The sequence below is a fragment of the Nothoprocta perdicaria genome, unplaced genomic scaffold (genome assembly GCF_003342845.1).
Source record: "Nothoprocta perdicaria isolate Ctin4 unplaced genomic scaffold, notPer1 scaffold_530, whole genome shotgun sequence".
NCBI lineage: Eukaryota > Metazoa > Chordata > Aves > Tinamiformes > Tinamidae > Nothoprocta > Nothoprocta perdicaria.
Genome location: NW_020455789.1, coordinates 1 through 21,434, shown reverse-complemented (window position 1 = coordinate 21,434; position 21,434 = coordinate 1). Strand labels below are relative to the sequence as shown.

The window sequence follows — 21,434 nt, the reverse complement described above, 5'->3', positions numbered from 1 at the left end:
AAATGTTGGCGGCGACAGAGGCCGTGGGGGGGGCAGGGGGGGGGGCCGGGGGGGGCCGCGCGCCGCCCGTCGCCATGGCAGCGCGCCGGCAGCGCGTGACGCGCGTGCCGCGGGTGCCGCGGCCAGTGGGCGGGGCCAGTGGCCGGGAGCCTCCGCGCCGAGCGGGGTGTGGAGCGTCCGGCGGCGGGGCCGGGCCGGGCGGCAGCGGGTGAGCGCGAGTGGGGCTGGTCGGAGCTCGGCGCGGCGGCAGCTCGGGGCGCCGCGGACCTCGATCCGGGCGCTGGGCCGGGCAGAGGCGGCGGGCAGGCCCCGCGCGGCCTGTTGGCTTTCGGCGCCCGTGGCCGGTTCCTGTGGTGGGGCTGGGGCAGTGGCGGGTCCTCCGCGAGGCTCCCGCCTGGCTGCAGCGCCCGCGCCGCCCTGCCTGGCGCCCTGGCGCTTGGAGACCGGCTGGGCTTGATGGGCCTAATAATTAGGAAAACAAACAAACAAACAATCAAAAAAACCCAGTTCTCCCTTTAGCCAGTTACTATTTCTGTCCCTGTTAGGAGGCAGTCTATCTCCAGCTGCATTGGAGGTTGCAAGAGAGGAATTGAGTGTCATGCGATTTCTAGTGTTCTGCAGCTGGGCAGAACCACAGTGGGCCTTGGGGAGGTGGGGAGCATAATATTCTGGAAAGCAGTGGATCTGTGTCAGGGAGTTCTTTGATTTTGGAGATAAGGCATATTTCTTCTTTGTGAGCTTCAGGAGGCAAGGGTGAAGATTGTCCTTTGGCGTTAGGATAGGGCTCTAGTGCCTGGGGTCCCCTCTTTCTGCACGATGGAGGAAATGTTTTCTCTGCATGCTTGTCCCATTGGTCACCATCCTACTTTCATTTAACCTGTGTGTGGGGGATTGCGTTTCCTATTGCTATTGCCATCTGGGTATTTGCTGAGAACGGACTAGAAGGTTTTGCTGCATCTGCGAAGCTGCAGCTATTCAATGGTCAATTGGGATTTCTGCTAGCCTTTTTTTTTTTTTTTTTTTGGAATGTGCTTTCACCCTACTCATTTTCATTCCGCATGCAGCACCCTTTGCTCTTTGTCTGTAATGAAAAGAAGACTGAGTTGGTGAATAGGCAAAAATACTCTAGTTGTTTTAGCTTGCTGCTTCTGAGGAGGCTTTTGATTAGTATGTTATGCGCTGCTCTGCTGATTTCTTCTTGCGTTGCAGCTACCCCTACACCACACCACAGCTTTGTGTGAAGGACCTCGTTCTGCAGAAGCAGAGTAAATTCATCTTTGGTGGATTTCATCTTGGCTACTCTCGCTCGGTGGAAAAACTGGGAGTTGCTTACATGCTGTTATTGAGAAGGACGTGCTGAGGGAGACCAGTAAGTGACCGATAGTGATTATTGCAGGGAATTACAGACTATGTACCGCCTCCCAGAAACTTCTAAATGATTCAAAACTAAATAGCTTTTCTTCCCAGATACAACACTGTGGTGCACTGCAAAATACCATGCAATTTCAATTTTAACATCTGTCACCTTTCCTGTCTGCAGACATACAGTGAAATCTGTTTAAAAAAAAAAAATGTTGACTTGAAGTACCCTTTGTGTCTTTAGTCCAGTCTCTGTTCTGTTCTTCTGGAAAGCTTCTGCTGAGTCACTGATATGTGTAGGTCCTTGAAGGGGCTGTTTGGTACAAGCTGCTTGATGAGTTTCTTAGCTTTCTGTTTTTTTTTTTTTTTTTTTTTAATTTCTAATTCTCTGGGTTCTTATGTTTAATTAATTCATTTCAGTGGTTGACTCTGTTCCTTGGTAGGACCATGTGATACCTGTTCTGTGGTACTGCTGTCCAATGAAGTGTTTTTCAAGCTCTCTTTCTTTCTCATGCATATTTGTTGTCATGTATGTTTGCTGACTGGACTAGGAAGCATAGTTTCCATAAATGGCTGTTTGTTTGTGGAAGAAGTTCAAGGCAAACATAGTCTAATGTGTCTTGGTGAGTTATTTTCTGAGCTTGTATGCAACTGATTTTTTTTTGAGGTTTGAAAATAATGGAAGGAAACTTTGCTAGTTTCTCGCTTTGGCAAGGATGTTGTAGGCAGAGTGCATTGTCTCTAGGAGCTGTGTATCAACTCTGAAACACTTTCTGTTAATGAAACAGGAACCTTTATAGTTCTGTAGAATTTTCCATAGTCTTAATGTTTTAATGGGCACTTCCTGACCCTAAGTGGTGCATGTTCTCCACAAGGGAAGTGCCCATTAAAACATTAGTTTTAGTGCATATAGTGCATATTAGTGCAAATAGTGCATATTAGAGATTTGTAAAGGCTTTTACCTATATAATCTGTACTCTGCCACAGACTTCTTTCTAATTTGCGTTCTTAATCTGTTGGACTTCTGTAGTAATGTGTAGTATAAGTTGCAATATAAATAAACTGTGACTATGATTGAAGAGACTGAAGGAAGGAGTGATAATCGGTCAGATGTTAATTAGCTGTGGGTATATTAGTTAAAAGACTTTCTGTTTCAGATCTTGACACCCAACGAGGTGATCTCTGAGCCTCACCTTTTTTTGCTATGTATTCACTGTGCCTTGAATGTAGAATGGCTTTAGATAGTTTCTAGTCACAATGGGTTAATGTATGGAAGATGCTAGTATTTCTTCAGCTGTYGTGAACCTTTAGGTTTATTGGAGGTTGTTTGCTTATGCCGTGTGGCTATGGTATCTCAGGCTTTCTCGTTTGGGAGAGAACTGAAGAGAGAGCTGAATGGAAATCCTGTATCATTTTGGTACGTGTTTGTCTGTTTCTAGACTTAATGAATTAAAACTTGTGCATCCTGTAGATTTGTGCCTGTCATGCACGTTGTGCATTTTGCCTGGGGAACATATAGAAAGCTATAGTACTATAAACTAGTACTTATAAACTAATAATTGCTGTAGTATGGGTAAAGACTTAGCTGATGAGTTACCTCTGTTTTGGTTTGTCACTGCAAGAGCCATGTAAATGTCTGTCCTTCTGTAATTCAGGAGAAGGAAGACTGACTAATCATTTAATTAGATTATTTTCTATACTGTACAAAAGGATCATATAAAGAGTTGATGCTATAAAGTTCATAGATTCAACAGACTTCTTGCATCTGCATTGTCTCATTATTACAGTGTACTTAGACAATGAAAGTAAGATATCTAGGATGAGAGAACTCCTCGTTTGCAGTGTGACATGCACACAATATCTGCTGTTGGGCATTATCTTATGAACAGGCTGGGGATGACTCGTCTAGATACGTCTACTGTCAATATTAACCCCAATAATAAGTGTTGTATAGAGGGTAGCAATTTTTAAATATGTCTCGGTCTACTCCTATCTTTCTAGTTACTGCAAATCTGTAAGCACTTGCTCTGCCTAAATGGTTGGGCAAGATTCTCCTCTGTGTTCTATATGCTTTATTATCCTAATCACTAACTTTAGACAGAAGAAGCCAGCTGCTTCAGGGTGAGTGTAGAAAAAAAGGAATACAGGCCCATTTGTTGATTGTTCTGGGTATGAAAGTGACAGCAGCAGCTGTGTGTTTCAAGGCAACTTGTGAATATATTTGTTTATGTTAACATGTCTCTCTCAGCAAAGRATAAATTGTATCTTTTTCTTCTGGAGTGAGAGACTAGAACAGTGCTAATAAAAATTTCCTTAAAAAAAAAAGTAGTAAGTTAACATATGCTCCTTGGTACAGAGACAGTATCTTCACAGTACAGCATACACTTCATGCTTTCTGTTAGTTGGTCAGCCGCATTCTGTTGGCTGCATAGGACTCTTCAAAACACTTTTCTGTTTGAGTTCTTATCTGAGCATTTCCTTTGTGTGACTTCATTTTGGCCAAGCTGGAATATTCTTACCTGGTGCATGTTATCTGAGGAGAGCCTTTTGTGTTTGCTGTAAAGATGAAGATGGTAAAAAACTTTAATTGTTTGTGTAACTGGTAGATTTTTAACTTGTATTTTTGTTGTTGTTATTTCTTTTTCAATTCTTTATAATAGGCGTTGCTATAACCATGCTTTTCTGTCATTGTACTCTAGACCCATTCAGTCTGACTCAAATATTTGTTTCTCATGAGTTTGTTGTTCTTACTGCAGCAAACTGTTGTTCATACACAAGGTCAGCTCTTACCTGGTACATTGCACTGTGCTGCTTATCTGGAAGGTTGAAGACATTATTATTGTGAGAACCTGACATGGTTGAACGTAACTTCAGTGTGTTTTGAGTGGTTCATCTTGACTGTCACTTTTCCACAGGAGGTGTGTCATTGTGTGGGTGTATGGAAACTTAAGCATCCCTTAGATTGATGCTAAAAAGGAAAGAGGTCAGAAGGAGTACTGAATGTATTCATCTATGAGCAGGAGAGTTGTGTGTTGTTGAAATATTGTGAAATAAGAATCTGATTTGCCAGATACAAGGTGGTTAATAGAGCTACTTTGCAGCATGACACTTCCTGAGCAAGAATGCTTTAGTAGGATACTGTCACACCATGATAGAAGGGACTCCCATTACTTTTCAAGGGATGGAATAGTAGTGTGGCCCAGGTCCAGACCTGTTGTAGAAATACTGCACTTATCCTCCCATGTCCTCAATTTCAGCAGACAGGAGTAATTGTAATGTGACTATTGCAAAAGGCTGCACAGGAGACCATAGCTACCTAGGCTTGGAGAGAGAAAAACCAGAGCTGCAGTTTGTGCAGTGAGTATCTGAATATTGTGAGGAAGCTGCCTGAACCAGTAAAATTGAGAGCGTTTGGTAAGGTTGTGCACACATGTGTATATGTATGTGCATGAGCATGCAAGAACAAAGAAATGTTAACGCACATGGCTTTTCATATATCTGTATACTGATACCAGTCTCTCCTAGGCAGGAAAAGGGGATAGGCATGAACTCCCTTACTCTGGATCATCTGTGCAGCTCTTTATGGTTATCTTACATTGGCCATGCAACTTGTGTGTTAGACTCAACTGCTTTCATAAAATGCCCTTTTCCAAGTGAATCATATAGACCACAATCATGGGCCAAATGTCTCTGTAGCTGCTTGTCTTTGCTGATCCATGGGAAGATTTATTTTCTGTACCTACTTTTAGCAGGCATTTGGCTTGCTTCAGGAAAACTCTGAAGGTTGTTGCTCTTCCTTCAGGCCTTAGCCTGTCTCAATATCCTTTTTTCGTCTGATCAAAGAAATCAGACTAGTCTATTAATCATGAAACAATGTCCCTGCTTGTACTAGCTGTTGTCTCCCCTGGGAAAGAAGTAGTGCATTGTCCATGGAAGATGGTGAATTGTACTTTGGGTGCTTATTATTGAGTCTCAGGAAGATTCTTTAAGGACAGAACTTCTTTTGTGTCTGATCAGATTTCAGTTTTGACAGCTTGAAGGTTTTGTACCTGAGAACTGCTGGCAGGGAGGGTCATTTCCCATATGACTACTGACTATGGCTCAGTGAGAGAGAGTAGGGCCATTTCTTCCTCCCAGGAGAGGGCAAAAACAGAGATAAGCAAATACATTTCAGCCTCTTACTAACAGATGAAACACAGACCAGCATGTCTCACTACCATGTGGGACCAAACTCTGGACACAAGATTATGCCCCCCTAAGGCAGATGAAGGGTTGAAAAGGTACTATTCCAGAGCAAATCTTAAATATTTTTTTTTCTGTTATCATGGATAGCTTTTTTTTTTTTTTTTTTTTTTTGTTTCTTCCTTTTTTTTTAAAAGGGAAGGGGATTTTTTTGCTACTCTGTTATTTTTATTGATATTTAATTGCTGTTACACTATAACAGATGAAACACAGACCAGCATGTCTCACTACCATGTGGGACCAAACTCTGGACACAAGATTATGCCCCCCTAAGGCAGATGAAGGGTTGAAAAGGTACTATTCCAGAGCAAATCTTAAATATTTTTTTTTCTGTTATCATGGATAGCTTTTTTTTTTTTTTTTTTTTTTTTGCATTTATGATATTACGGAAAGGGAATGGGCTAATTGCTGCTACTCTGACTAATCTGAGAAATGTAATTGAGAAATGTAATTATGACATCAATCACCAGCACACGGTGGAAAAATAATTAAAAAAAAAATCGGTCACTAGCAGAGGGTGATCAGTGTATATCTTGCATAAAGTTAGTAGGTGAATTTAGCAAGCTATTGCTTTACCAATCCCCCCAAGCTGACTTGGGACTATAGACAGTGGGTGGCAGATGGGGCTTTATTGGCTACCGTCATGTACCTTCTTGTGTGAGTACAAGTTACCAAAAATATTCCTTAGAAAATAATGTTGACGTACAATTTCACAATGTGCTCTTTTGGCCATGCTGATGAGACCATGGTCTCTAGTATGCTTGATTATTATTTTTTATCCTGTATCTAGCAGGTCCAGCAAACCATCAGACTGGTTTTGTGTAGCTGTTTAAAGCCTGGTGGTAGGTGCAATGTAACAATTAAGAGAAAACTGCTCACTGTCTTTTCTCTTAACAGGTGTAAGAGTATATGCTGTCATAAAGGCACCCACAGTAGTCTGGAGCAATGCCACCACCCTCGGACATTGTGAAAGTAGCTGTAGAGTGGCCAGGAGCCAATGCCCAACTGCTGGAGATAGATCAGGTGAGATCCGATAACCAAACAGGGGAGGCATTGGTTTTTCCCCTGCACTGCAGACTTGATGCAGGAATATGGGGAGAGCAGAAATGGGCAATATTTCTTTTGATTGAGTGGAATACGGTACTGAGCACTGTCTCTTTCTGTTCTAGAAAAGGCCCCTTGCATCCATCATCAAGGAGGTCTGTGATGGGTGAGTCTTGTTCACTGGGAGACCTTGTGGAGAGCTTGTCTCCTCACAAGATTTGCTGGGGTACTGTGAAAAGTCTCTGCTACTTTTCAGTGTGCTTCTAACATGAGCCACACTACCTATTCCAAGTTTTAGCCATGGAATGAGCTGGGGTTTAATGAGGAACAAAATCATGTCTTAGAAAACAGGAGTTTGACATCATTATTCCTCTTCTGTGCGTGTGTGTGTCTGTATGTATGCCCTCAGGCTCCTGCAGTACTTTCTTCTTCAGAGTTTCCACAGAGCTTAACTTAAAGGAGACTGAAGTCCTTCCTGAAAGGAAGTGGTTTTTTTTTTTTTCATCTTCATTGGGAGCCTTGGTTTCTAATGCATAGGCCTTACTTGTTCTTTCTACCCTCCTGGGATCAAGTTCCTATTCTTACTGAAAGATAAGAAAGAGGAGAAAAACGCATGTATCCTTTTCCTTTGCTAGGTGGTCGCTGCCAAATTCAGAATACTACACCTTACGGTATGCTGATGGGCCTCAGCTGTACATCACAGAGCAGGTCAGTGTGAAGAAGAAAAGTGCTAACATTCTGGGTGGATGAAGGATTCCCTGGATTAGTGCTATGGAGTAACACTGTCCCTACTCCATAAGGGGCAATGTCATTCCTATCAAGAATATTCAGATTTTTAAAGTGTCATTCAACTGAGGAGTCTTTGCACTTCTCTATTTGTATGCCCATGGGTGCATGAACACAGTGGCTTGATTCAATACCCTCAGCAGAGTTGTATGATATAGAAACTTCTTTACTCATGTATACAAATGTGCACTGTAGATGTAATTGCATTTCTTTTTCCCAGTTTGCTGTAGCTTAAAGTTTATATTTTTCTTTCAGACGCGCTGTGACATCAAGAATGGAACTATCCTTCAGTTAGCAGTTTCCCCGGTAAATACTTTCTCACATCTCTCTTTCTCAATAGCTAGCCTGCTGTMGTAGGCACTTTTTTGCCTTTCTCCTTCCTTTTCCCCAAAGTGTTCACCTTTGTTGTGAGCTAACCTGCACAGTGAGATAAACACCCTTGTTTTTTCTTCCTGGTTGTGGCATGTATATCTTATTTTTTCGACAYTCTGCCCTTTTGTAGGACTTGCTGTAAATGAATCCTGTCTGTGTTTTTATTGTATTTCCTAGGTTAGCGTGTCACAAAACACCTGACAGACTTATTCTCATTTTAAGCATTAATATGGATTGGAAAACAACAGTACTGATATCTTACTGCAGAAAGAAAAATAATAGGTGAATTTGATCCAGTGAAGTGATTTCTTGCCATTGTGCTTTCAACTGTAGACAAACTGTAGACTGAAGGACAGTTTTCTTCATTGAAGTTCTTAAAGGCACATGTTAAGGTGCATAATTGGGAATGGAGGGCTCTTTATTTTGTTGAAGCTGATGGAATGAGAGTGAATAGAACAGGAAGAAGTGCAGAATGGACAAGAGATCATTGAGAGAATGTTGCTGATGAGATTTTTTTAACATCCGGTTTCTTTACTGGTCTCATTCTAGCTTCCTATATCTATCTCCATTCAGTTTACAAAGATGGAATGATCTTTTACTCTGATACGTAAAATAACATTTGACTCATCTGCTGGTCAGCTCTATCTGTATCCAGGAACTGGCAGAGTGCTGCCATGGTTGGCAGAAAAGTCTGTGGATGACTGGTTTGTAACAGGCAGCACCCCTGTTTCTTCGCAGTCTAGGGCAGCTCGCCAGCTGATGGAGAGGATCCAGTCACACAGTATGGAAGCTCGACTGGATGCCATGAAGGAACTGGCTAAACTTTCAGCTGATGTTACCTTTGCCACAGAGTTCATCAACATGGAAGGGATTACAGTGCTGACAAGGCTTGTGGAGAGTGGGACCAAGCTTCTGTCCCAGTAAGTTTTCTGAATTACAGGACTATTGGGCTAATGGAATAGGGTCTCAAGAAAGATCTAGGGTTACTTGTTAAAGTGACATTAAGCAACTAACATGGCAGCAAATGTATTTGAGATAAAGGCTTTCCAGTCTTTTGCTAAATCTCAAGAAGGAAAAGGGAAACAGTTGTGTTTTGTCAAACTTCCATTGAAAGGTCACTTGGATATTTCAGGTGACTTATTGTGTTTCTTCTGCTCTTCCAGAGCATAGTTATTAATCTGTGGCCTAAGTGAGAAGATAGTTCATGGGGGGAAAAAAAAATGCAATTATATGCAAAAATACCACTGTAGAACTGGTGACATRTATATGCACATCAACAGCAGATGTAAGTTGCTGGCTCTTATATAAGCGATTGGTACTTTCTGGCCTGGGTCTTGAAGTGAATTGCCATACTGTGCCATGCTGAAGGTCTGTTTATCTCACGAAGTGGAAAGGACTAAGAAAAGTGTAGCAAAGAGAATTTCACTTGTAGTCTCCAGTTTCCAACAGTTTTCAGGTTTTGGGTTTTCTTGCTAGAAATATTATGGGTTTTTTTTAAGAACCTTTGGACTTTTTTTTTTTTTTTTTTATAATTAATTTCTGCTTTTGACCTCTACAGTATTCTGTAGAAATGAAGTTCCCCACTTCCTTGTGCTATAGAGAAAAAAAATACTTCCTTTATTTTAAACATGTCACCTAACATTCATTTGCTTCTCTCTGCAGATTTTGTTGTGCCAAGTTGTAAATGTTCTCCGTAATCTTCTCTGAATCATACATATCTCCCTCATTGCTGTAGGATTAGGGTGAATTATGTGGTAGAATGATTCACCTTGTTTAAAACTAAGTAGAATGGATGTCCCCTGTGTCTTGGTAGAATGGAATGGGAAGAAACTTATCAGTAGAACAGAGAGTTAGCGTTCTTTAACCAGAGACAATCTGGAACTGTCGGAATGTTTTTCACGTATTGCGAACTTGGCAGGAAAACTCAAGGTCCATGTATCCTTAAGTGAACCATCCTTATTATAATACTAAAATCACACCCTAGGTTAAAAATACCCTCAGCCAGATGAAGACCCTTCCTCTGAGGGTGTGCRTCTTAGTGGACATGATGAGTAAGCAATATAATTGCATGTAAATTACTAACCAATCAGTGTGAGAGGGATGTACTTGGGAAAATTACTGAGCGTGTAAATATGATTTGGAATGTCAGGAGCATATGCTTGATTTGTGGGAGAGCACTGGGCACCCTGAAATAAATTATGTGATGACTAAATTCACCTCTGAAATAAATGAGCAAATGTCTCTCCTAGGTGTGTGATTGATTATTGTTGTATTGAACACTGAGCAGAGAATCTGCTTTTTGGACAACAATATCAGTCCTTAGTCACGTCTCTTCTAAGTTAAAGAATCGTTAAAAGTCTCCCTTAAAGCTCTTTCCTCTGGGAGCCATTCCAGAAAGCTAATCATTCATTCCATCTTTCCCAGTAGCTCTTTCCAGTACTGTGCAGTTGTGGGGTAATTTGTTATTTTTTGTTAGTTTAAAGCCTGCCTCTTTAACCTGTACTGTTTTGTTTCATATCTTTTAATTGGCTATTAATCCAAGAAASGGTTTTTGCTTTTACCCTTTAACAGCTGAAGGATTTGTTTGTTTTGTGCCATCAGTAAAATACCTTGTTAAAATCTTTTTTGGAAGTTCAAAAGTACTTTTATGTAAACTGTTCTCATCCTGACCTATTTGATTTGTTCAGAGAGCTTCAATATATGTGTAAAACATAACTTCCCTCTATAAAAGCTGTGTGTGACGATTCTTCCTTGTTAGACGCTGCTTCCTCTTTTTAGTAGTAGTATTCTTTTATTCTAGTTCCCACACATCTTTCTGGTTATGAGTGCCAGAATTTCTGAAGTATACTTCAGAGTTCCCCTGGTGTCCTTTTTAAAAATTACACATTATGTTTGCCACTTTCTGTACAGTACATTTAGTAGTTTAACAGTGGTATATTTTAGTTTCTTTGGAAGTTTTGGATAAATATCATCTGGTTCTGGAAACTTATTTTTCTTTTTAATTAATTGTTCTAAAATATAGTGGTGTTAAAATTACATATTTGAAAACTTTTCTCCCCCTTACAGATGGCAGGAGGAAAAAAAATCAACTCTGATTTGGAAATTTCTCTGAAATTTCTGCTGCACATCATTCACTTGGCTTTTCTGATATAATTACCTTCACTGAAAGCCCTTTAAAAGTTTTAATATGAGCCTTGTATTTTGAAAAATTAGTACTTAACGTGTTTTCACTGCATTTTATAGACTTTGCTCTGTTCTGATTYTCTGTTAGATTTTGCACAGTTCCTATGTTATGGAGTTTAGTTTGAACCCATGTCCCTATATCTGCAGGTTCACACTTTTGCTTGATTTTCTCTGATATTAGAACACATCTTTATTTAGTATATGTGTATGGATGGATGAGCTGTCCTTTTCAAAGATTTTTGCTTGTTTTGTTATTATAAATTTACTCAGGACAGTTTTAAAGAAACAAAAGAAAAACAACACTTCAAGATAGTCTAAATTTTCAGTTGATCATTTCACAAGGCTTTTTCATTTTCAGGGTTTTCTGATGTTGTTCAATACGGTGATGTTTAATTTTAAGACTTTTTTTCCTTCTCTGTCATGAAAGTGTTGAATTTAAGTAGTGGTATTGTGCAGTAAACTGCTCTGGAATAAATATTGTATTGCTTCTTCTGTTATTCCTTTAGTTTTCAGTCTGTGGTGGCTGGACTGAAATGATTCCACAAAATAATAAGAGCATAAATGGAGACACTTTATAGCTTCCCCAGCTGCCAAACTGTAGCCTTCTGTTAGGAGAAAGTGGTATCATTTTTTCTGTTGCCTGTTTTTGGGGGATTGGATGAGCTTTATCTGTGTGCAGATCTCTCTCAACTGCATTCTTCATTCTGTCAGTTACAGTGAGATGTTGGCATTCACCTTGACTGCCTTCTTGGAACTCATGGACCATGGCATTGTTTCCTGGGACATGGTCTCAATAACCTTCATCAAACAGGTGAGCTTGGGTTTAGGGAGGCGAGAAGTACCGTTTCATTTTTATGCTTTAACGCAGATTTCAGGAACAGCAATATGACTCAGAGCACAGTGTGCTCTAAAGACTTCAACCTAGCCTTCTGAGCCATGTGTCCCTTAGCTGAAACACACAGGTTTCCTGGATGGGTGTCAAATGACCTGCTGGTTCTTGTGGTTTTAGATTGCAGGGTATGTGAGTCAGCCTATGGTAGATGTCTCCATCCTCCAGCGATCTCTAGCCATCCTAGAAAGCATGGTGTTGAACAGTCAGACTCTGTATCAGAAGATAGCTGAAGAGATCACCGTGGGGCAGCTCATCTCTCATCTACAAGTGTGAGTGTCCACCCACCAAGAGTGGTGTGATCTAAATCAATTTCATTAAACTACATCAATATAAAAATACATTCTTTTACATTTAAGACACACTTCTGATAAGATAGCTATCAGACGGCAATTTCTCTGTCAGCTCTTTGTATCTGTCCTGAAAGGTGGGATGACAGATGACATCAAAGTAGATTACTTGGACCCTACATGTTCATTGAACAACAAGACAGATGTAGTAAATATTCTTATAGGCAAAAAAGTAGACTGTAATACTTGGCAATCTCTATTCTGCTCTTATGTCTCCCTCTCATTTTTATTTCTGCAGCTCAAACCAAGAGATTCAGACATATGCCATTGCCCTGATCAATGCCCTCTTCTTGAAGGCGCCAGAGGACAAGAGACAGGTCTGCACTTCCTTTTTAATGTTAAATATCAGTAATGGTTGTTACTTTGTCTCAGAAATTGCATTGTCTGGCCAGGGCAGATATCAGACTTTGCCTAAGTTCTTAAATGTTGTTCCCATGTGTCAGCACTGAAGAAAAAAGGCCATCCAATTGGTAAAGAAGCAGCGCATCTGTGGTGAAGAGATGAGGAAATATGAAAGACCTGGGGAAACTAAAAGTAATACTGTACTCAGCACAGAATTCTTTGGTGGTGGGGGGTGGAAAAAATCTATGGAAGATTAATACAAGATAGAGGGAGGCTGTGGGTAGTGTCGTTGGCATTGTATGTGCTTACCAAACAAAAGGACCTTTTTTTAAGTCTTACGGGGATGTGTCTGCTGGCAAATGCGAGAAATAAAGCACCTATACTCTGAGGAAATTCCAGAAATCTCAACTACATGTAAGATGTGCGTACGTCTGCATTGCATAGCTTTGCTGTGTTAAGCCTTTCTTTTCTAGTGTCCCCTTTGTGCTTTTTTTTTCCCCTCCCCCTGGACTCTGAGCTAAATCCTGTCTGCTTCTCTTTGTGCCTTTTTTGCTTTCCGCCAGCAGGACAAGTTCCTTAACCCGCTAGACCTGCCCATCACTGTAAGTAACCCAAGCCTGGGGGCTGGTCATGCATAACTATAGGCATGATGGCTTTTCTCCAGTTGTGCCTCTGTATATGCCACAGGTGCTGCATACAGACTTAAGATAATGGATGAGCCTAGGGAGAAGGGTGGGGGGGACTACTGACGATGCCCTCTGATTTGGAGGGGGCAAAGGGAAAAAATATTTGGTAGTAGGAGAGATCTGAATAACTTATGCACTAAAGATATTAAGGATGATTCATAAAAAGGCTTGCTTAAGTTTTGTAAACTTTAGAAACTACAAAGCTGATCAGGTAAACTGGAACCAGATCTATAGCAGTTGAGATTGCACTACAAACTTAACCTGCCTGAAGGTTAGTTTCATGTGCAGCTGGGCCCTAATAATGGCAGAAATGTTTCTGAAGAAGAGTCACAAAGCTTAGTGCCAATAGTCTTGGGGCTACAGCATGTGTTCTGCCTCATTTGTGACCTCTGTTTCAAAGGTATTGTAAGATTTATTTCTTTTTCTCCAAGGGAAATCACCTGTTATGTTAATAGGTTGATTTGGAAACATCTGTATCTGAGATTCTGATGCACTTAGATTTCTTGGGAAGTGCAGAGAATACTGCATTGGGTTTGTCCCTGCAAAGGTGGAAGCTGCCGTCTTAATAAATTAGATAATTTCTAAAATTAGATAATTTCTAATTATCTAATAGATAAATTATCTAATAGATAAATTAGATAATTTCTAAAATTAATGGGTATGCTTAACATACCCATACCTTCTACCAAGGAAGAATGTACTCCCTTGTCTTAATTTGACTTAAATACTAAACTTCATCCAAAAAAAAAAAAAAAAAAAAAAAAAAAACCAGATTGCAAGGCATCTTTTATTCCCCTCTGCCCTTTGCACACAATCCACAGGATCTTGTTCAGCAGTTTTGGTACAACACAGATCTCTTCATAGAGGTTAGGCTGTGTGTGTGGTAATGCTCCTTACTGAGCTCTTCAAGGTTGTTTAATTGTTCTTGTCTTTCCTGCTGTTTATCTGTTTCATTACCTGTTACTTCATTCTGTGTACAAACTAATTCCTGTAGAGCAAGGATTTTTTTTGTTGTTGTTGTTGCATGCATGAACAAATTCTAACAGCAGGTCTTATTCTAGTACAGTAGTACCTTTCTTGAATAATAGTGAACAGTAACTCAGAGGGCTGTGTACTACTTCTGAAACCACTTCCTACTTAATATAGATATTTCTTGGATACTTTCTACCCAAGCACTGACTCATTTTGATAGTATGTAACATATAAGCACTATTGAACTTGAAGCCACTGTGGCTTGGCTATCAGCCAATTCACTCTTCTGTTCCTACCTTCAGTTACCAAAGTTGAGTTACTTTATGTTACCAAGAAGAGCTTCACATTCAGTCCATATTATTACTGTAATATGTGTATTTTTCCATACTCCTTATGCAATGTTAAAAGAAGGATTGATATGAACAATTTGAACTGTCCTGGACTGCTCTAATTGGATAGCTGATTAGATACAATTATCTTAAGGCTGTGTATCTACTTCTGCTTCTCAATCTACGCAACTTCTTTTGGACTTCCAGATGACACATCACCCGGCAGATTTTCCCTACTCAATGGTTTTGTGCCAGCAACCTTTGATAATAGTTGATCTTGAGAGTAGCTTTTGTACTGCTCTACTAGCAGGTGTAATGAGATTGTTGATACTTTAAAAGCACTTCATCAGGACTCAGTGAGGAAAGGAAAGGTTAGATTTTGCAGGTGCATGTGCAACTGATCTAAGAGCTGAAGGCTTGCAGCAGATACTTAAACCTGTTTATCATCATGATTTGATCTGGGGATGGAAGCCATTCGTTAAAGGAAGTAATAGGAAACTTTCTTGGAAGTTTTCCTTCAGACATGAAAATTACTTACCTCTTATCTTAATAACCTGAATTGTTTATGCAAATAGTCCTCCAACTAGTCCTCTTTATGAACTGAGACAAAGTAAGTGTAAGCTTTGGAGGAAGAGTTTTAGAGGGGGTTAGTGAGAACTGGCCTCTCTGGTCCATGTTACCTTGAATGAATATTTAGGTGCAGAAAGATGGGCCCTCTTTCTACTGTGTGATACTCATTGCAAAAATCCCGTTGCAACTGCCAAACTTTCTGGGCAGTGCACAGAACATTCTCTGCTGCAGTGTCTCTTGATACTGAGGTATCATTAGAGGTACAATACCAAGCCAAGATTTCTTGTTTTCTTGGACTATTCCCCTGTATAAGGTTATTTTGGTAGAACAACCATCCCAGAGTTATGCCATGGTAAAGGTGACCCTTGCATTCCAATTTGTTGCTTATTCTTTTGTGAAACCCCAGTGCTACAGACCATCTGTAGTAAAAGCAATTTGCCATGTGCCAGTGCCGTCTCCTGTTCGAAGGCTTCGTTCTTCTTCTCCTTTTTGCATGATGTTGGTGTTTTCCTTATATTTCACTCATGYTGATTTCATCTCTAAATCCCTGGCAGGAAATGGCTAATGCATTTGCCCAGAAGCACCTGAGATCTATAATCCTTAATGTGAGTATGAAATGCATGCTTCCTAAGGTTTTCTTATTAGCAGTTTCCCTTGAATAAAGGATAAATCCTGCTGCCCTCAGAGCGCTTCCAGAAGAGCAAATATTTCAAGGGTGGGGTTGGAGTCACTTGTTCAAAAGTGCATTAACAGCATGCTGCTTCCTGATGATGGAATGTAGAGCTAAAACAGCAGAATTTTGATATTCATTTCTGTATGTGTTGCCTGGCATATACCTACAGTTAACTTCTCAGGATCTGTTTGTATTCCCTTCACTTTCCCATTTTTTATGTTTACAGCATGTGATCAGAGGAAACCGCCCCATTAAAACAGAAATGGCTCATCAGCTGTACGTGCTGCAGGTTCTGACCTTTAATCTCCTGGAAGAGAGAATGATGACCAAGATGGACCCCAACGATCAGGTTACTGTTAGAGCTGAATAAGATCTGATATAAACAAAGTTAGAAGGAGGATGCTTCCTGAGCTGCTTAAGTCTACAGAATTTGGAGTAGATGGTGCTATAAAGATTCAAAAATACTCCTTGCACTGTACTCCTTGAGATTCAGATATTCTTATTGCTATCTTGATGTGTGTTGTAGAGCTTTTATGGCTATGAGTGTGGTCAGTGGAAAGTGTGTCTTATTTGGCTAATCTGATACCCGCTATCAAACTGATTCTTTCACTTCTATGGAGGGCAAATCCTTTTATCCCATGCTTTTGTTGATTCTGTGTTCAAGGAAGCTGGACCTTTCTAAGATGTCTATTACTCAGCTCTTTGCTTCATTGTAATGGTGAATGAGGAATACCTTAGCAATATCTGAATGGCTGTAAATTGCTTTTAGCTAAACTTGGGATAGTTCAATGTATTAAAACTTACCTTTTTGAAATAGATAACCTTTTATATAGAGATTAACTTGACCTTTGACACCTGTCTGTGCTCACTGTGTAAGCTCTGAGGAGCGATACATTATGTGAAAATGCCACCCTCGCACTTGCTCATGTTACAGTTTTTCTGCCTTCTGTCCCTCAGGCGCAGCGAGACATCATATTCGAACTGAGAAGAATTGCATTTGATGCAGAATCTGATAGCAACACTGTACCTGGCAGTGGAACAGAAAAACGCAAAGCCATGTACACCAAGGACTACAAGATGCTGGGATTCACTGTATGCATCTAGAAAGAGTGCTGGCTTTAGAGCATGTAAAGGCAAACTAAGAGATCTACATCAGAATGGTGGGAAAACAGGAAATGAAGCAACTGTTTGCTTCACTATACTTCTGTAACTGAGTTTCAAACCTCCAGAGAACATTATTGTAAACTCACTATTTGGTAAAAATCCCAGTGGCTAAATAGGCATGTTCTCTGGAGTTATTTATGCACCATGCACAACTATTCCATGAGGAACTTGGAATCAGCCTATCTTCCAGAAAGGTTGGATAGCTTTGTCAGCACATATCAAGTCTACCACTTGGATAGATGCGAAGGAATGTTTGAGGGACAGGCAAATTAAATATATATTCAGAAAATCTCAGTATTTCTTGAGACTGACTTGTTTGGCATATTTCTTTTTGCAGAATCACATCAATCCAGCAATGGATTTTACTCAGACTCCTCCAGGAATGCTGGCGTTGGACAACATGCTCTATTTAGCTAAATTTCATCAGGACACCTATATCAGAGTAAGTGAAGCTACTACTTTTTCCAGGCATTAACACCTCAGTCTAAGTGTTGAATCCTCTTCCCATAGATTGTTTTGGAGAACAGTAGTCGAGAAGATAAGCATGAATGTCCTTTTGGGCGCAGTGCCATTGAGCTTACCAAAATGCTTTGTGAGATCCTGCAAGTTGGGGAACTCCGTAAGTAGCGCTTCTTTGACAGTTGACATTCCAGCTTTCCAAGTTCTTGGCATGATGCTTCCTAAAGTAGCTTATAGCCTGCCTAAGATTCAGAAGCATTTATAAGTCAGTCTCATTTCTGCCTTGTAAGGATGGGGAGCATGGAGTTGCACCTCAGTGTGCCACTGTATCAGTATCAGTATTGAGGGAAGGAATGTGACTATGTGGACTTCGCTTTTCCTAAAGTCTGAGGCAAGTGGAAGAACGCCTCCGGAAGCTTCAGTGGGACCTTGTATGAAAAACACTCTAGAAACTTGAGAATAGTAGCTGTGATAGCCTCAAAACAGCATTCTGAGACATTTAACCATGATAAGGAGCACTACCAGAGGAAAGTGCAAAACAACTGCAAGCAGTCATTTGGAGGACTAGCCTGAAGAGAGTTCATCTGTAGGATGGGCTTGCAGGTGAAGACTGAGGATAATTGCAAGGACTATCTGTGGTGAGACGGAGCATTGAACTGTCTTTGTTTCTGAGATAGTGTTCTTTTACACCATCAGCTTCTTGCCACTGCAATGGATTTAGTTGCTTTTAGTAACTCTTGTGTTATGTGCTGTGATGACTGTGGTTTCTGTCTCTTTCTGAAGCCAATGAAGGCCGAAATGACTATCACCCCATGTTTTTCACCCATGACCGTGCRTTTGAGGAGCTGTTTGCCATCTGCATCCAGCTGTTGAACAAGACCTGGAAAGAAATGAGGGCGACTGCAGAAGATTTTAATAAGGTTAGAATAAGAAGAGGTATCTGGGCAGAACTTTTTGCAGAATGGCTTGTGTACACTTTGTAAAGAGAAAGGAGCAAAATGCATGAAAGAATACTGACTGGAGCTGGTGAGGAAAATAATTCAACCTTTATTTAGTATGACCTCTGTTTCCGCCCCCACCCCCCCTTCTTTCTCTCTCTTCCCTTCCAGGTCTTCAAAGGTCGTCAGTAGGTTGACATTCCTGACCACAGTCATTTCTTGTGTGTTCTTTGAGACCACTCACTGAGCCCTGCAGTGGCTTTCTACTTCTATTAAACAGCAAGAACGTGACTTGCTTTTGTCACTCTCTTTAGGTTATGCAGGTTGTGAGGGAACAGATCACACGGGCTCTCCCCTCCAAACCCAACTCCTTGGACCAGTTCAAGAGCAAACTGCGCAGCTTGAGTTATTCAGAGATTCTGCGATTACGCCAATCTGAAAGAATGAGCCAGGATGATTTCCAGTCACCGCCCATTGTGTAAGTGCCTAATGGTCATACTTGCCTTCCACACTGCCTTTTTCCATTTTTGATCATTCTTGCATTTTTTTTATTGCCAGGGAGCTGAGAGAGAAAATCCAGCCTGAGATCTTGGAGCTGATAAAGCAGCAGCGCCTGAACAGGCTCTGTGAGGGGAGTAGCTTTCGAAAAATTGGCAATCGCAGAAGACAAGGTGAGGTAACACTGTCTTGTGCAGTTGTTTGTGTGAAGAACTGAAGATAAGTAAGACCAAGTGGATTGACCTGTGAATTGGTGTGCTGCTAGAAAGGGAAGCTGGTTCCCGGTTATCTCAGCTGACTATACGAGCCAGTGGTTTGCGATGCAACAGGTGTACACTTTTAAGAATACAGGCATCCTATCGTGAACAGGAAATAAGGCTGAGGAGTTGGGGGAATGGAAGGATTGGATGGGGAGACTATAATGCAGTGTCTGTAAGACCCTATGTGAATGTTCATCTTGTGCTACTTTTATGTGTTCCAGAAAGATTTTGGTATTGTCGCTTGGCTCTGAATCACAAGGTGCTACACTATGGAGATCTGGAAGATAATGCTCAGGGGGAAGTGACATTTGAATCGCTACAAGAAAAAAGTAAGTCCAGATTACTGCTGTAAGCAAACTTCAGTTCTCTTTTTCTTTGGCATCTAGAGACTGTCATTATTACCAGTCCCAGAGAGGAAGTGGCTAAAGCTTGGGCTGGGATAAGATCATTTTTTTGGTCATTGCACAAATCATTTGTGAATCTTAGCAATTGCTTGGTATTTCTTGTAACAGCCAATGTTATAAGACACTGTGTCCCATGACATCCTCATAAGGAAGTTCATAAATTATGAGTTATATGAATGGAGTGTGAGATCAATTGAAAATTGGTTAGGGTATTGACCAGTTGGAGAGCAGTTCTGCAGAGAAGGACCTAGAGGTCCTGGCTGGGTTTTTTCCTATCTGTGACCCATTCTTTTCATTTCTAGTTCCAGTTGCAGACATCAAAGCCATTGTCACAGGAAAGGATTGTCCACATATGAAGGAGAAAAGTGCATTGAAACAGAACAAGGTAATTGCTCCCCTTTGGCCTATAAATAATGCCTAACACTGTACTGTTGAGGACAGTGGATACAAGCCACAGGCTTTCCACACTTCAAATTCTCATGTATTGTTTACAAAAATCTCATATCTGGGACTTTTCCCAGTGCTAGTGTGTAATTGATATGTACTGCTCTGTTATGCTGCAGGCTACTCAGAGTTGCTCAGAATACTGATTTGGGAAAGTGCACTGAGCTGCAGCTAGGTGACTGCTCATTGGATTAGTAGGCAGAAAGTGCTGTTGTGCTTTGTTCAGTCCATCAGTAAAAGACTCTTTTCCATTCAGGAAGTTCTAGAATTGGCCTTCTCCATATTATACGATCCTGATGAGACCTTGAACTTCATTGCACCTAATAAATATGAGGTAAGAAAGACGGTGGTTGAGCAGTAGACTAAAGCAATTAACAGTGTTATTGAAGATGAAGGAGGATTAGTTACTTCATTAGAGGCTTGAGCAGGATGTCTTCCACCAGTTTCTGTCTTCAAAATTGTTGCTGATGCTTTGTGTGATTTCTGTTTTGTTTTTTTTTTCCCCTTCTGTTTTAACAAATTCTTGCACCAATTTTTTCTTGATCTGGGCTGCTAGTTTCTTTCTTCCTGTGAAGATGGTTGTTCGCCATTCTATAGGTCACTATTATTCTAATTCTATTAGCCCAATGCCTAAAATTGCTTTGCTTTTTCTGCTGCTTTGCCACCATACAAGCACATGACCCTTCCACAGGAAGCCTGGGGTCATGTTTACCTCTAGGTGTCTAACTTCCATTGGATACTTCTTGGGCATGTGGGTTTTATTTTGTTTTTGTTTGTTTTGTTTTTTTCCTCTTTATTCCCTCCTATGTTACCTATTTTGGAGCTATATTGGAGTATTTTCATATGTTGCATGGAGAGAGAGAGAGACTCAATATAACCTTGTGGCTCACGTCTGGAATTGTGAATTATTCTTTTCTGCAGTACTGTATCTGGATTGATGGGCTTAATGCACTCCTGGGGAAGGACATGTCCAGTGAGCTGACCAAGAGTGACCTGGACACATTGCTGAGCATGGAGATGAAGTTGAGACTTCTGGACTTGGAGAACATCCAGATTCCTGAAGCACCACCCCCTATCCCTAAGGAGCCAAGCAGCTATGACTTTGTGTACCACTACGGCTGATGCAGGCCCAGCRGTGTGTGCCGCACTCTGCAACGTGTCGCTGCCAGCGCCAGGGCTTGAGCGCGCCTTTGGCGGGCTGTGCCAGGCGCTGTGGTGCTGGTGCAGGCCCGGCTGCAGCCAGCAGCAGCGGCCTGGGTCGCAGGCCGAGCTCTGTGCAGCGCTGTGCTGACTGAGCCGCGGGGCCTGGGCACGAGCGCCCGTCTCGTCTCTGTACGACTTTTGTATGAGTTCCAATAATAACCAGTAGCGCTGCTGTGGCACCGCCGCCTCCGCGCCTTCCTGTGCCCGCCGCACCTCTCCGTCTCGGYGCGTGCCCGGGCCGGGGCCCGGCTGCGGCTCCGCCCCAGG

At 41.3% G+C, this 21,434-nt stretch overlaps 1 protein-coding gene across 2 annotated transcripts; it reads left to right on the top strand.

Moving 5' to 3' along the window:
* Window positions 1-755: 755 nt before the first annotated feature.
* Window positions 756-21,203, top strand: ELMO2 (engulfment and cell motility 2). 2 transcript variants are annotated; one of them, XM_026048319.1, is made up of 22 exons: window positions 756-1,369; window positions 6,499-6,624; window positions 6,771-6,811; window positions 7,281-7,353; window positions 7,687-7,737; window positions 8,542-8,723; window positions 11,698-11,797; window positions 11,996-12,147; window positions 12,464-12,542; window positions 13,134-13,169; window positions 15,679-15,729; window positions 16,024-16,146; window positions 16,755-16,889; window positions 17,299-17,403; window positions 17,472-17,580; window positions 18,204-18,340; window positions 18,673-18,836; window positions 18,917-19,029; window positions 19,338-19,445; window positions 19,823-19,905; window positions 20,221-20,298; window positions 20,886-21,203. In XM_026048319.1, exons 2-22 carry the CDS (start codon window positions 6,547-6,549, stop codon window positions 21,084-21,086), a joined length of 2,199 nt encoding a protein of 732 aa, XP_025904104.1. In that variant the 5' UTR covers window positions 756-1,369; window positions 6,499-6,546; the 3' UTR covers window positions 21,087-21,203. The 2 variants fall into 2 exon arrangements, with proteins under 2 accessions (XP_025904104.1, XP_025904105.1); XM_026048320.1 differs by lacking the exon at window positions 13,134-13,169 and having other exon boundaries at window positions 757-1,369; window positions 20,886-21,086.
* Window positions 21,204-21,434: the final 231 nt, after the last annotated feature.